The sequence below is a fragment of the Eptesicus fuscus genome, chromosome 23 (genome assembly GCF_027574615.1).
Source record: "Eptesicus fuscus isolate TK198812 chromosome 23, DD_ASM_mEF_20220401, whole genome shotgun sequence".
In the NCBI taxonomy this organism is placed as follows: Eukaryota; Metazoa; Chordata; class Mammalia; order Chiroptera; family Vespertilionidae; genus Eptesicus; species Eptesicus fuscus.
In genome coordinates this window covers 5,222,598-5,238,090 of record NC_072495.1, presented here as the reverse complement: position 1 = coordinate 5,238,090, position 15,493 = coordinate 5,222,598, and the positions used below count along the sequence as shown (strand labels likewise).

The 15,493-nt window shown below is 43.3% G+C and overlaps 1 protein-coding gene across 1 annotated transcript in view; it reads left to right on the top strand.

The window, feature by feature from the left end:
* The first annotated feature begins 2,938 nt into the window (after nt 1-2,938).
* Nucleotides 2,939-15,493, top strand: part of SUDS3 (SDS3 homolog, SIN3A corepressor complex component) — a 29,449-nt gene continuing 16,894 nt past the window's right edge. Inside the window, exons 1-6 of the mRNA XM_008142764.3 lie at nt 2,939-3,246; nt 5,175-5,244; nt 8,537-8,592; nt 9,511-9,582; nt 12,542-12,561; nt 13,809-13,965. Of these exons, the coding sequence (XP_008140986.1) occupies nt 3,099-3,246; nt 5,175-5,244; nt 8,537-8,592; nt 9,511-9,582; nt 12,542-12,561; nt 13,809-13,965 (523 nt within the window). The 5' untranslated portion in view covers nt 2,939-3,098. The remainder of the gene's footprint in view (nt 3,247-5,174; nt 5,245-8,536; nt 8,593-9,510; nt 9,583-12,541; nt 12,562-13,808; nt 13,966-15,493) is intronic.

Below are 15,493 nucleotides of genomic sequence, written 5' to 3'. Positions count from 1 at the left end.
GGGACTCCCCGGGACCACCCTGCTAGAGCCATTGAGGAGGACCCCGTTCTTCCGCTAGACCTTGCACAGCCTTCTGAGTAATTCTGCCGGAAATTAATGTAGTGGTGTGTGTGTTTTTTTCCCCACTCAGGATTTGTAAATATTTCCTGGATTTAAACTTTTTTTTTTTTTTTTTTTTTGCATTTTTGTCAAGGGAATTGCTCTACCTTGTATTGCGTTCAACAGACGTCAACTTAATGCTCTTGGAAAAAGAAATCTAAATACCAGATGAGTGCTCTGCACAACTAAATGTTCAACACTGATGGGGCACATCTTGATAGGCACAAGGACAAAACTTTAGAAATAATCAGTTTGTGGGTTTTGATAATCATTATATAGGCGGAACAGGAACTGTACAGGGGAAACCCTGTTAGCTTTAGCAAGGTTTCAGCATGCCTATTCTACATACTCTTTTTCAGGGCCACATGGTTTAATGGTTCTGTGTGAACTAATGGCCAAAGTACATTAAACTTTGACCCAAGTGCAACCTGTGATACCAGAGACCCATCCTGACCCACGGTGAAAGATGGTGCCTGCCAGGGGTGAGAGTGCATCATGTTACGCAGAGCCATTCTTTCTATTTTTGTGAAATTGTCTATGTTGACTAAACAATACAGGAAACTGAAAACTACTCTCACCCCAAAGTTTATGAAGTTTGACAACTCAGTGTTTATGAAGAAATGATTTCATTTCAGAAACACAATTTGATCCTAAGCCTTGTCAGATGTGTATATAGGACTTCATTCTCAGAAAACTCGCTACCATTAACTTTTTTTGTGTTAGCTCCCACTGACAAATTTGTGTTCTAAACACTATATTTTCCCTAGTGTTTTAAAATCACGCCCCATTCCAATTATGATGCTCCCCTTTTATGTTTAAATTTGAGTGTTAGGGTATGCAGAGAGGGCCTGGGAAGATGGGGCTAGTAGGACTCTTAAGAACAGTTCTGAAGTAGATGTCTCCCAAGCAGTGTGACTGTGTGGGGAAAGGATGCAGAGACATTTCAAGGTGGTAAAACTTCGTTTTGAGGGAACTTGATTCCTGTAGGCCTAGAAAAACTGTCCAAAATAATTATATTAACATAAGTAGGCCCTCCTTCTCTAAAGACTTATTTAGTAAGAGTTCATCTTACCAATTCTGAAGTTGGCAATAGGGATTGGAAGAAATGGGGTAAGTTTTCACCACCCAAGTGTTCAGTTGTGTCTATTCATATAGAAAAGAAACATGACTATTAACAGATGTTATTTGCAATCAAGAAAATAGAAATAAAACATAAGCATGATAAAAATCCAAGTGTCTTGAAAGGAAGCCAATTAGCAAGGAAATCAACTCTTTTCTTTTTGATTCATTATAGCAATGAATTCTAATTTCTAAATTGTTGGTGCTTTTTCTGGTCTATGATTACTGGTACTGATAGGAACTCAAGTTGCTCAATATAGTTGATTACAAATAATTTAGATTGGATCTAACAGCATAAATAAAGAAAATGACATCATCCTTTGGATAGGAGACAATTCTGAAATCTTAGTTTATATATAGATGGTGAACAGTGAGCTGCAAGGATGACTTTTATTTAGAAGGGGCTTCAGAAGATCTCTGGACTCCTGAAAAGACATTGCAGCATTCCATTCTGGAAATTCTTGAGTTTTGTTGGGAGGAAAAAAATTCCTCACAAATATAGCCAAGATTTTAATGAAGACAAGGTAGAAAATAAAAACGTTAAAACATATGGGATGAGAACAAGGTTTTGCACTTTGAGAAGACTCTATGAGGGCCAATTCAGAGATAAATTCGGTCACAAAGGGTCTGAGAATCAGAATACTGGATTCCACCCTGTTTTTATACTGTATTCAACTTTACTACTTGTGAGTTACTTTTCTATGGAGACTGGGTGCAACATAGACAGTAGGGTTACTTTGGACAAACCATTAAACATCTCTGTGTCTTTTTCCTTACCCCTTTCTTGCTACACACAACTAGAGAAGGGAGATCATAAGTTTGTTCCTTAAATAAAGCTTGTAACACTGTGTCCCCTTCTACTCAGAGGGAATCACACAAATCAATTTATGCATTGATTCTGCTCTCTTGTTTTCTGTTTCCACACAGCACCTTCCTTAAGTTAGCCTAATTGACCTCCTGTAGGCAAATGTGGCAGTTGAGAGCTGGTTAGCAAGTTATTAGATTGGGGAAAACCACCTAAAAAAACCCAATATTCTAAGAAATATGAGGCATTTGTATTCTACAGGGCCTGGCTCTGAGTGGACGCTATCATTTTTTAGGCAAGTGGCAGCTCTTTTCTCGTCTATAAAATCGGGATAATATCTTATTGAGTAAACCTATACAAACAGAAAGGACTCCCAGAGACTGGGAAAATATCCTTTTGTTGACTGCAGGATGGAATACCAGCATCCTTGTCTTTATTTTAGTTCTCAATAAAGCTTCAATTAGTTGGGGAGGAACCAGGCACCTTTTCTTCGGGATGGTCACGCAAACTCTAGATGTCAAGGTTTAATGTCGTTCACCTGCTTACCCGTAAAGAAGAGACAGACCATCTCCACCTGCAAAAGTCCTTCAAACCCTCTGCCTCTCACGTCACTAAGGATCCTCACTTTGGCTCTGGCCCCAGGCGCCGCCTGGCGGCTGTTTCCGGAAGTCGCCTCTAGGCTTCGGGGTCCTGACCGAGATTAGGCCTGCCCATGGATTTGCCTGGAGAGACTCTGTCTCCGCCCCTAGCCGCTATCCGTTGAGGATTTTAAGGCGGCGATGAAGGGGCTGCGGTTAAGGCGAAGGAGGCGTCCGGCGACCTCTCCATTCCCTGAAGGATGGCGGAGTCAGGCGGTCCTTGGGCAGCTTGCGACCCGGAAGTTGCCACAGGAGCGAGGTCCCCGTTGCCGAGCGCGGGCGCGAGGGGCAGGGCTTCTCGGAGACGGGGGAGAGGTCGCCGCGCCTCCCGCTTCTCAAGTTGTCGGCTCCCTCGGGTACAGCTTGGCGCGCGTCGAGTTCGCCGGGCGGGTGGCCGCCGTCCCCGGGTGGCACGCTCAGCTGTTGTCAGAGGCGACATGAGTGCTGCGGGGCTGTTGGCTCCGGCCCCGGCCCCGGCCCCGACTGGAACGCCGCCGGCGCCGGAGTATTACCCGGAGGAGGACGAAGAGCTGGAGAGCGCGGAGGACGACGAGCGCAGCTGCCGGGGCCGCGAGTCGGATGAAGGCGCGTCCTTTGGCTTGCCGGGCAGCCCGGGGAGGGGGTGGGACCGCTTGGGAAGGGATGGGGCATCTGGGAGAGGGGCGGCCCGACCTACGGGCTCGGGGCAGCTAGGAGGACCGGGAAGTTACCCCCACCTGCTCAGGGCGCGGGAAGCTCTGGCTGGGTACCTTGTGCCCTACAGTTGTGGGAAGAAGGGACTTAGGGAACTGTTGTCACAGCTGGAGGGCCCTTTACGGTTCTGCCCCTCGTTCCCCTACAGTTTCGGGTTGAACCTCAGGTCTTCACGGGTTGGAATGGGAAAGCCTTCCATTGAGTGCCCCTCCCCTCTTAGTTCCTTGGAGGATTAGAGCGTTTGGCCTCCTAGGTTGCTTCCCTCCCCCTCCCCCCCCCACCCTCTGCCCGGAGGGAAAGGCTTTAGTCTGACTTCGTTTGGGCAGTGCCAGTGCGTGCAGTACAGGTTGGTTAAAAGGATGGGACCTGGCATCAGTTGGATGGAGGTCTGAATTTGGCTCACTCGACCCAGCTTTTGATCCTAGAGTCTAGGGACAACTTGCTTAAGTTTAGGAGCCTCAACTTCTCCAGCAAATGGGGTTTCCTAGTGTAGGTGCGAGGGTTGAATGAGGCATGTAAATAAAGTGTTGAACTGGCACTTTAAAGCCTGGTATTCAGGAAATACTCTGTGTCTCTCCCCCCCCCCCCCCCCATTTCTGGGGAAACAGACACAGGGGGGAGGAAGGGATTTGGAGTTGCGGTGATGGGGCCCAGGTGTTGTGTTTTTAAGTTCCCTGCTGTTTCCATTATCATTACTGCCTCTCAAAGGCTTGCTTTTCAAACTGGGTTTTACGCTTTGGCAAATGTGAGGAAAACTTTTGGAGGGATTGAAGGAGCTGGCTGGAGGGGGAGAAAGGTGAAGAAACAGAAAGCAAGGGAGAAGAAAAGGGGATGGAGACCAATATATGGGTGGAATATTTTGGCGCAAATAGGGCCGTGGGGCAGAAGGCTAGAGCAGCTGTCTGGAATGAGGAGTAGGTTTTATTCATCTCAGTCCCCCAAGTGCCAAGCAGTGTGGCTGGCACAAGGACGGGCACTCAGTGACGTCTCTTGACTGAAGGAGGACAGAGAGTTTGTAGAGTGTTGGACCTGTGACAGCCTTTAAAAAGGCAGCTGCATATGCAGATATAAAGTTGAAGGAACGAATTGCATTTGGTTAAACCATATTTGAAGGCACAGCTTAACCAGAGATTGTGAATGGGAATCACTTGTCACTTGTACTGCTTTTAATGCTCACCAGGGGGAGCCATGAAGCAAAAACTGATTTTTCCCTCCTTAAGTAGGGCTGCTGAAATTATGTAGACACTCCAGCCATTTGCTTATTCTAAGAACAACATTTAAAATGTACTGAAAGTTTCCGTGTGATCATCTTGTCTCCTTTTCGTTGTAACTTTAAAAATATTTCAGTTATTAGAGTTCAGCTCCTTGATACGGATTCTCCTTTGTGTGTATGTGGCGTAAAATCTGTTAGGGGTTCAAACTGGGCATATACCAGGAAGGAATGTACGTATTAGGTTGTCTTGGGGCAGTGACTAGGGCTTGCCTGCCTGTGGTTTTCCAGTCGTACACCCACATCTCCTTTTAGTGTTCCGGGAAGCAGCAGCCTGGACCACGGCTGCCTGTGTCTGATGCACCTTGTTCTCTAGCTGCACTTGAGATAAAAGCAAGCTCTTCGTGTAAATCTGACCGTTTAGAAGTTGGAAATGGCATTTTCTTTTCTGAAGTAACTGTAATATACACTTTTTATTGATGGCTTCATTCAGGTCTGCATTGACGAGAATTCATTTAAAAGAAAAACTACTAGAAATTTACTAAGTGTGTCAGGTGATATCAACTCTATAAATGATTTTAACAAACCCTTCTTCCCTGATTTTACGTAGACACTGAGGATGCTAGCGAAACTGACCTGGCAAAGCATGATGAAGAAGACTATGTAGAAATGAAGGAACAGTGAGTATGATTTTTAGATTTCTATCTGGAATATAGAATTAGCAGGGAAATCTCTATAGTGAGCTTGTGTGTATGGCTTTGACCATAGTGTTTCCAAAGACCATGTATATGTGTGCAGTTTGCCCCATTTAAATCTGTCACATTTAATCAGTCTTCCTGTTATAAGAATCTTTTGAAGATATGCTAGAAAGAACCTTGAGGGATAAGAACCTTGGGTAATAAGGCCATATACTAGTAGTAACTGGAGGGAACCATACCCCACTTTTTTTTTTTTTTAAGATGTGAAAAGCATCAGAGAGGGTAAATGATGTTTCACAGCTACTGGGTTCTCAGATTGGCATGACCCCAGCAAGTATTAGCTAGATCAGTGGTTGCCAACCGGTGGTCCGCGGACCACTGGTGGTCCATGAGGTCCGAAAGGTTGGCGACTGCTGAGCTAGATAGTATGTTAGATTCCAGAGAGCTCAGGGAGACCGGGATTGGAGAGCAGGACTTTTTTACTCCAGTGCTTTCCCCCTTACCACACGATCTCACCCTAGCCCTCTTCTCATTATCTATAACAGAGCCACAACTCAGTATCCCCAGAGAAACTAAAACCACTCACTTTTATCATAAACGCAGATGCAAGGCATCATAAAAAAATATACCGATAAAGTGTTTGTTGAATGTATTTCAGGCTCTTGATTTGACTTTTTAAAATCTATAAACTTGGCGGTCCACATTTCCTTTCCTTATAGGTCTTATTTGCAGAAGGTTTGTGACCATCCTCTGGATTCTATCATCTTTTTCAGTCATTGGAACCCAAAGGGATAATTCAGTTAAAATTTAACCAGTACGACTGAATAAAGGGAGATTATGTCATGTGCTTTTTCTCATAGCTTCATCCCTGAAACACTGCTTGCTTTTTTTTTTTTTAATTACTTATTATTATTTTTAATATATTTTTTATTGATTTTTTACAGAGAGGAAGGGAGAGAGAGAGAGAGCCAGAAACATCGATGAGAGAGAAACATCGATCAGCTGCCTCCTGCACACCTCCTACTGGGGATGTGCCCGCAACCAAGGCACATGCCCTTGACCGGAATCAAACCCGGGACCTTCCAGTCCACAGGCTGATGCTCTATCCACTGAGCCAAACTGGTTTCGGCTGCTTTTTTTTTTTTTTTTAAAAAGTTATTTTTATTCTCTACAGGCTTTTTACTGATTTTTACCTTGACCCATTTGAAATGTATTCTTACATACCTGTTCTTTTCTGGAATCTGAATTTTTTGTTGTCATTTACTTCTTCAATCCTTTATAATAAAAGGCTAATAGGCAAATTGACCAAATGGTGGAACACAGGTCACTATGATGTGCACTGACCACCAGGGGGCAGACGCTCAACGCAGGAGCTGCCCCCTGGTGGTTAGTGCATGGGAGTGTCGCTCAGCCAGAAGCCCTGAGCTGGGCTCATGGCTGGCAAGTGCAGCAGCAGATGGCGGGAGCCTCTCCTGTCTCCGTAGCAGTGCTAAGGATGTCTGACTGAGGGCTCCTGGACTGCGAGAGGGCACAGGCTTGGCTGAGGGGACCCCCCCCCATCCCTCAGTGCACGAATTCCTGCACCAGGTCTCTAGTGTGTTAATACTCCCTTTCAAAGACAGACTGAGAATTCAAAGTCGTTTTCTGTACACTCAATGTGGTAGGAAATTTAATACACTAGGTTCCATATACTTCTTGTGTGTAGTTGACACACCATTTCCTCCGGTACTTGACATGTTTAAACATTCTTTAGAGACAGTCTTTTAATTGAATGTGCTCCTTAATATTTGATGATATAGAAGTAATTGTGATTACAGTGGAATGCCTTGTATGATTCAAGGTGAGCATTGAGAGTACATCAGAATTTTTCTAAAAGAAGCAGACATCCTGAGTAATTCTTAGATTCTGCCTACTTCTTCCTCATCCTATAGATAGTTGGGGTGTATTTGTAGCCTTTACTTGACTAACCCAAAGGCTGTTGTGCCTATTATCTGTTGGAGAGTAGTCTTTTTTTTTTTCAGGTTGCCAATCTTGTTTTAGAATTTGGGGGTGTTTTTTCAGGTAGAAGCAAAAATATCGCTGAAATGTGATTTATATGTGGACTCTACCATTCAAACAGACTTGCCAGAGTGGATAATTGCCTATAATCCATTCAGTATGAGGGGGGAAAAATAACACACTGCATTCTTTTGCTTTGTGTGTGCTATGTATTCTTATCTAGCTGGCTGCAAATAAATCATGCATTTTAACACGTTAAGCGCCAAGCCTGTTTTGTCTTTCTTTCTGTTTAGCCCACGATATACAATTTCACCCATATGCTGGTGGCACCAGTGACTGACCAGTCTGGATGGAAAGTATAATGTCAGTCACCGGTGACTGACATGGCACTTAACGTGTTAACATTTGTTACTGAATTACTATTATTTTTCTGATCCTAAAAAAGTAGTGCTTTTAAAAATGATATGAAGATTTATTAACTTAGTGCTTACATGGCTATATAATAAAAGCCTAAGCGATGGTTACGGCGGAACAACCAGAAGGACCAGTCGCTATGATGCACACTGACCACCAGAGGGCGGACACTCAACGCAGGAGCTGCCCCTGGTGATCAGTGCACTCCCACAGGGAGCGCTGCTCAGCCAGAAGCCCGGTTCACCTGCCTCCGCGGCAGTGCAAAGGAGCAGCGAGCTGAGCGATAAGGAGTGAGGGGTCCCGGACTGCGAGAGGGATGTCCGCCAGCTGGCTTAGGCCTGATCCCCTTGAGGAGCAGGCCTAAGCGAGCAGGTGGACATCCCCTGAGGGATCCCGGATTGCAAGAGGGCGCAGGCATAATTTTACTCCTTTGAAACTTATAATCTAATTGTAGAGTTGATGTAAGAGCTGTATTTAATGCCTTTCCTATATTGGGGTGTGTGTGTGTGTGTGTGTGTGTGTGTGTGTTATTTATGCTTGTAAGTCTAGAAGAAAATGGCCTCACACTTTCAAATTTTTTTGTATGTTCTTGCCTGTTTATCATTGTCACTTATTAAAATCTGCGTGTCCTTATATTTATAGATTTTAGACTGATTCTCTAAAGTTGGGATACAGGAGGATCTACAAAATAGGGACATGATTTAAGAATACAGAATCCTGTCCCTTTCTGGTCCCTTTAGCTCTGATACATTTTAAACCAGCTAAGGGACCCTGATGAGATTCCTACAATAACCCAGGTAATTTCTGTGTGCAGTTATTTTGAATGTTTTTGTCTTTCATTGTGGCTTTCCTTTCTTTACAGGATGTATCAGGATAAACTAGCTTCTCTCAAGAGACAGTTACAGCAGTTGCAGGAAGGTTGGTGTGTGATTTAATCTTTCATTTCTAAATATACTTCTTAATATTATAAATCTTTGAAATCTGTGTATTTCACTTCTCCGTTGGAGTGATTTAAAATTTGGCTGTCTCAGTAAAGTGCAGTCTTCAAACTACTTGAAATCTCACTAAGGCCTTCTGTAGGGCATGAACTGAAGACCACTCTGCCTACAGTTAAACATTTTGTAGGAGAGGTGTTTCCAGAAAATAAATAAAATTGTATTAATCTTTTTAAGCTAAATGATAATGAACTATAGATTTACCTTACTGTGTTTTATCATTATGATTAGGAAACACTTCCCATACTAATTGGGACCCTCATAACGAGCAGCTTTTGGTAAAAGCAATGAAATGAGTAGAGATTTGATAGGAATCTAAACCTAAGCTGTCCAGTATTATCACTAGCCACATGTGGCTATTTACATTTAATTAAATAAAATTAATAATTCAGTTCCCCAGTTGCATTAGCCACATTTCAAGTGCTTAGTAGCTACATGTGACTAGTGGCTACCATATTGGACAGTGTGATAGGACATTCCCATCATTGCAGAGGAAGTTCTAGGTGGCATTGATCTAGACCTAATCTTATTGCAGGAGGATTAAGTCTTTCCAGAAAGGAAAGCCTGCTGATTCAAATTCCAGCAGCAAGTGATCAGAATCCCTTGAGGTTGCCGGCATCTTTCCATAACTCCTCACTTGCTAGAGAGTCTCAGTTCTCTTGTGTTTGGGTGATTTCTGCTGTGTCTTCCTTGGGAGCCAGAGTCTAGTTAGCTCTGTGTGTGCCTTTTCTTGGTTTCAGTTTCATTCTGATGTTAATAAGGCAGTTACTGTTAGTGCTAGAAAACAACTTTAGGAACCAAAATGGAGAGTAATTTTTTATTTTCTAAATCTCAAAATCAGGTACGTTACAGGAGTATCAGAAGAGGATGAAAAAACTAGATCAGCAGTACAAAGAGAGGATACGAAATGCAGGTAAGACGCTATCTTAAATGGAACTGTATCATCTTCAAATTTTCTTCCTTTTGCTGATCATCAATGTAATGTGGCTATAAGAGTTTTTCTCCAAAATATATCTCAAATATCTCATTGAAGGGAGAGTTTTAGGGAAGAGACTTCCAAGGTGCAGTTATATAAAATGGGTTCATCCTTTTTTCCAATCAAAAATCATAGTTGAGGTTGTTAGTGGTGGCTCCTTACAGTCAGGGTATATCCCCCCAGTTACCCCAAGAATCACACAGTCTTTCTTGGGTCTGCATGGCTGGCTTAATGGACGATCAGAGGAGCTGACAGGGAAAAGGATTGTAGGTTGTTTCACTCCTATTTAGAGTTTGCTGCTTCTAGTATTCTGTGCTCTGGGAGGAAAGAGTGTGCTCTTGTTTCTCTCTCTCAAGTATTGTAAACATTTAGAGACAAAGAATATGCTTTTGGTCTGTCATACACAGTAAACGTATTCATTCAGCAAACATATTCATTCAGCATCTGCTACATCTAAGTTCTGTGAGCAATATGAAGTAGTAAGACATTGTTCTTGACTTAAGGAAACTCACTGTTTCATTGACAAAAGATATCCAAAAGTGTAAATGAAGGAACATTACTGATATAAGTTAAAGAGTCATGCAAAAAGTAAGATGTGATGACTACATAAAGTGTGTAAACACAGATTGCTGTGTTTACAGAAAATCTTTAAAAATATATTTTTATTGACTTCAGACAGTAAGGGAGGAGAGAGAGATAGAAACATCAATGATGAGAAAGAATCATTGATCAGCTGCCTTCTGCACACCCCCTCCTGGGAATTGAGCCCGCAATCCGGGCATGTGCCCTGACCTAGAATTAAACCCTGACCTCCTGGTTCATAGGTCGACACTCAACCACTGAGGCACTGTGGGCTGTGTTAAATTTTGAAGCTCTCATCAGCTAGCATTTTGAGTGCGGCATGGTATTTGTTTCTGCAGTGGTAAAAGTGATGGGTTCTAAAATGAGGTCTAGGTGCTATCCTCTTTCTTTCCGATCCAGTGACTTCCCAGCTTTCTGTTGATGGAACCCTTCCTTCTCTCAATCAGTGAGTAGATGTCCAGTGGACACCAATAGGTGGAAAAGGAGCTGAAGGCGTGAGGGGTGCTGCGACAATGGGGATATAGTCATTAGACTTCTGCCTATCTACATCCCTCCTGCCCCTGTGATTACCCCACACCCCTTCCACTCTGAGTTCCTGAGGCATTTCCTTGGGATATCTTTAAAAATCTCAGTCCTCCTGGAGCTCCCTTTTAGCAGGGAAAGGAGGTGGTCCCGTGGAGACTGAGGTCCTTAGGTCAAGGTCTTCCATCACTTTATGTCTTGTGCCTTTAAGCAGGTGTTTGCTCTTGGAGCCTTAGTTTGCCCATCGTAGAGGGGAAGCTACCTCACGGAATTGGTTTAAGATATAAGTAAAGAAAGAAAATTGATGTGAGCAACTTTTCTTAAGCTAGAACTGCAGGGTGAGCTTTGAGTTGTTTTTCTTAATTCCACTCTCAACTCTGTCCTCACATGATCTTTCCTAAACATCCTCCCACCCCCATAAAAATGCAGAAGAGCTCCTAAATTAGTCATGGCTTGAGCTTTAAAAAGCACATTCAATGCAGAGATAATCCACCTGCTTTAGTTGTGTCTGTTGTCTGGCTGCTTTAAAACTGCCACCAACTCTAAATGCTAATTGTCAGTTTGACTTGTTGGTGCAGGTGTAATTTCTCAGAATGGCACAGACCTCGGGTGTCTGGCCTGTTCATGAGTGGACCAAGTATGAAGCAATCTTAGGAGTAAGCATGTTGGACTGGCTGTATTCTTGTGCCCAGGGATTTCCAGTGATCAGGGCTTTGGGCGGGGGTTAGAAAATAATGAGTGGCTTGTCCCTCTGCTCAGTTAATTTTTCTCATTCAACAACTGTTATTTGACATTTAGATCTTTAATCTGGAGTCTCTGAAACTCTCAAAATCTTAAGACGTATGTGTGAATTGCATATGTGATTTTTTTTTTATGGGGGAATAGAGCTTAGGATTTACCAGATTTGCAAAGGAGACTGTGGGGAAATGTGAACAGCATCCCCTGGAGTGGTGATCTGCCAGCAATCTTTGTGAACCTTATGCAGCGACTCCAATGTCACCCAGGAAAGATTTGAAGTCAGGGATCTATTTTGTTCCAAGTTCTGAGTTTTGCAGAAGGCCTTTCAATCTAGTGGTGGGGGAGCCGCTGGATTAACAATTGCTAACCACCTGGCACTAAGAGAGTGCTAAATAAGCTGTTGAATACTGTGTGTAGATACCTTCAGGTGTCTGAGAGGGGGTTGATGAGTGAAGGGTCCTCAGGAAAGGCCTGTTGGAGGATGCTGCATTAGATCTGACCCTTGGAAGTGAATCAGAGAGACCAGAGGGCTTTGCTGGTGGAGGCATGGCTGTGAACAGAGGCTTGGTGGGCTGAGAGCAAAGCCCAGGAGGGCGCAAACCTCTGCCTTCTTAAGTTTTTGGGGATTGTCCTTCCTTACCACATAGAGCCCGTCACACAATACTTTGAAAACAATGCTGACTCTGTTTCTGGAGTAAGTGCATTGCTTCTTCCTGCCCCATCCTGCCCTGTGGGACTGTTGGAGGATATGTACTGAGAGAAAGAAGGGATCACTTTTATTTTTATTTTGCAGAGGTAGTTTGGTGCCTGCTGCCTGTTTTTGCCCTTGGACAGAACTGCCAGAGCTGATGCTATGCAGGGCCAACTTTTAAGTAGACACAAGTGCTTCTTGCATCCTTCCCCTTCATGTATATCAGCACTTTACTGATGAAAACATTTGCTCTGTGTAATCGTGCTTTCAGAAAGCAATTACTGCTCCTAAATGAATCCTAACATACTGTCTAGAAAGGTGACACAGCCTAGTGAATCTAATTGCACGTTTTATCTCTTTCAGAACTCTTCCTGCAGCTGGAAGTAAGTACCATGGATCTTCTGGGTTTGCAGGCTCTTTCTCAGACTGGAATCTTGCTCTCCCAATTGGTGGCCTTTCCTTCTATCACCAAATAGATGGTTGGGAAGCCTCCAGCTGGAACCCTTTGTCACTGTTCTGTTTGACAAAAGGACATTTGGTCTCAATTCAGAAATTCCTTCTATTCATTTGTTTGTTGGGCAGCCTCTGCTTGTCACTGGGGACTAGGGGACACTCACCCCTGAGGGCTTTCTTGTTGACTTTGATCTCACATTAAAGCTATTTCCCTGGGCGTATGTCTGAATTATAATGGTCTAATAATTTGTTGTATTGGTCCTCGAAGGAGCCCAGTTTCTGAATTGGCTCAGTAGTTCAGTTCTATAGCTGAGACTCTCTGGGTTAGCAGGGAAGACGGATTAAAACTTTTATTTAGCAGATATCTAGTGCTGGTCTGTGTGAGGCCAGGGATAAGGGCCGCCTTAAACTTGAACAATGTACTGCTCCCAGAGTGGCTTATGTGGGGGGATTGGGGAGGAGTAGGGGGTGTGAGTTTATCAGAGCCACACATGAGTGTGAGAAGGTCATGGTTTATTAGAGCCACATTATGGAAACCATTTTTGTTCTCAAGTCAGTGCAGCATGGGTAGTCACAGCCTGAAGGATCACATGATCCATAGCCACTGCCCACCATAAGCCCCCTGGTGAGATTTAGAAAATGAATGTTTATGCAGTTTTTATTTAGTATAATTTCAGTGTTTAGTACTTTGGGGTTCAGACACCTAGTAAATGGTCTACTCTAGTTGATCTTTATCTTACTGTAAATATCAAAACATATAATAACTCCTGCTATCTTGACTCAGTTAATTTTGAATGTAGATATTTAATTTCATCTGGAATGTACTGTTTTCCTTTGAAATTAAGTCCTTAAAGGGTTTATTTACTATCGTTGAGGGATTAATGTTCTATTTTAACACATGCCATAAAATATAAGATGTGGAAGAGAGGAAATACCTGAGTAGCAAGTGGGGTATACTCATGAAAACAAGCAGAAGTTGGTTTAAGTTTACCCATTCATTGGAAAACTGGCTCCCAGAGACCCCCATTTCTGCAGGTGTGTGTGTGTGAGAGCCCAGCTATTTCTCCTCTTTCTAGTAAAGGTATTTTCTTTGATCTTGAAGTCTTTGTCAGACTTCAAGGTGGAGCCCTGGCTGCCAGAGCTATGTACCCCTATTCTGTGTTTCTCTTTTGCTCAGACTGAACAAGTGGAAAGAAATTACATTAAAGAAAAGAAGGCAGCAGTAAAAGAATTTGAAGATAAGAAGGTTGAGCTGAAAGAGAACCTGATTGCTGAGCTAGAAGAAAAGAAGAAGATGATTGAAAATGAAAAGCTAACCATGGAACTGACTGGAGGTATGAAAGCACCAGCAGGGTTCTAGGAGCCCTGAGGCAGAGCCTGGGGTGGGTGGCGGAGGTATTCCAGTTAACTCCTTCTGTCTGGTGTCTCAGTTCCTCATCAGAGCAAGCTAAAAGGAGAGTGGGCTTTGACATGACAGGTCAGATTTCTAATTTTGTCTTCATTGGCTGTGTGACTTGAGTCAAGCTGCTTAACTTCTCGGAGCCTATTTCCCCCCCTGTAAATGGGGCTCATTATGTCCTGTCTCTCACGATTATGGCTAGTACAGTGCCCTAAACATAACAACTGTTCAGTGAACTGCAGCCTCTACTTTATTTAATTTAATTCTTGGGTCAGCTGCCATTTGTGTCTTGGTTATGTTCACAGATTACTTACCTGAGTCCCTCTGAATTCCTTTCCTGTAAAGGTAGTCAAGTTACATTGACTCAGAGCCAGGCTTTCCCTTGCTTTCTAGGATTTAGTAATCTGCATATGGAAACTCAGCAGGTATGAGGGAGAAGCAACATGGACCAACTCTTCTGTTGCCATATGCAGTCTTATGAATCCTTGAAGGATACAGGTCAGCAATTAGTTATTTTGGCACTTAGCAAAATTTCCATCAGCAAATACCACAAGGAAAGTCAGTGGTGAGTTGGTCACTTGGATATGTAAGTGGCATGCCTCTTCCCACCCCAAAATTTAACTTTCATACTCATATTCTGAAGGAACTAGAGCCCTGGCATGCCTAATTTTAGTAGGGGTCCGTAGTGAATGCATTGTTTCTATTTAAGTCCTTGGGGTTGACCTTGAAACTAAAAGTAACAGTTAAGAGCGGTGTTTCCCCATCTGTATTTTTGGTGCTGTGAACTAATGACACAAATTGGCCTCCCAGTTGACATAAACTTCTAGCTCCAATTCCATGAAACACCACTGAGAATGTGGTTGTGTCTAAAGAGGGAGTCTCACACTTGAAAAATCACTCCTTTGATAGTTTCCTCATTGAGAGATGTGGCAAAAGGAGTGAATTCCTTGAAGACCTCTGAAAGCAACTCAGAAATGGTGTTTTGAGTGAGAATGGATGCTAAAAAAGCACCATCTTGTTTTCGTTACAATGCTTTTTCAATTAGACTGTGAGCACTGCGGTACCTAGTTTGGTGCCAGCCTGCCTGCCTGTTTTCTGATCCACACCATTTCTCTGATGGTGGCTGTAGCTGGCATTGATGCCTCATCACTCTCTGCTAGAGCCACCAGATGTTTGGGAGCCTTCATTAGGCTAGTGGGAAATATTGTCCTTTATAGCTGTTCCCTTTCCATCTGCAGGGAAGGATATCATCACCTTACCTGTGATTTGGCATCCTAATTATTGACAAGTGATAGACATTGTTTTGCCAGGCAGTTTTACAGCCAGAATCTTAACTGGGACAGGAGGCATCCTCAGTGACTTAAGGCCAAGCCTGCCAGGGTAGAAAAGACAAATAAACACGGGGAAATCATTTGTAACTCAGTAAAATAATAGATGACAGAAGTGCTCAAAGCTAGCTATGG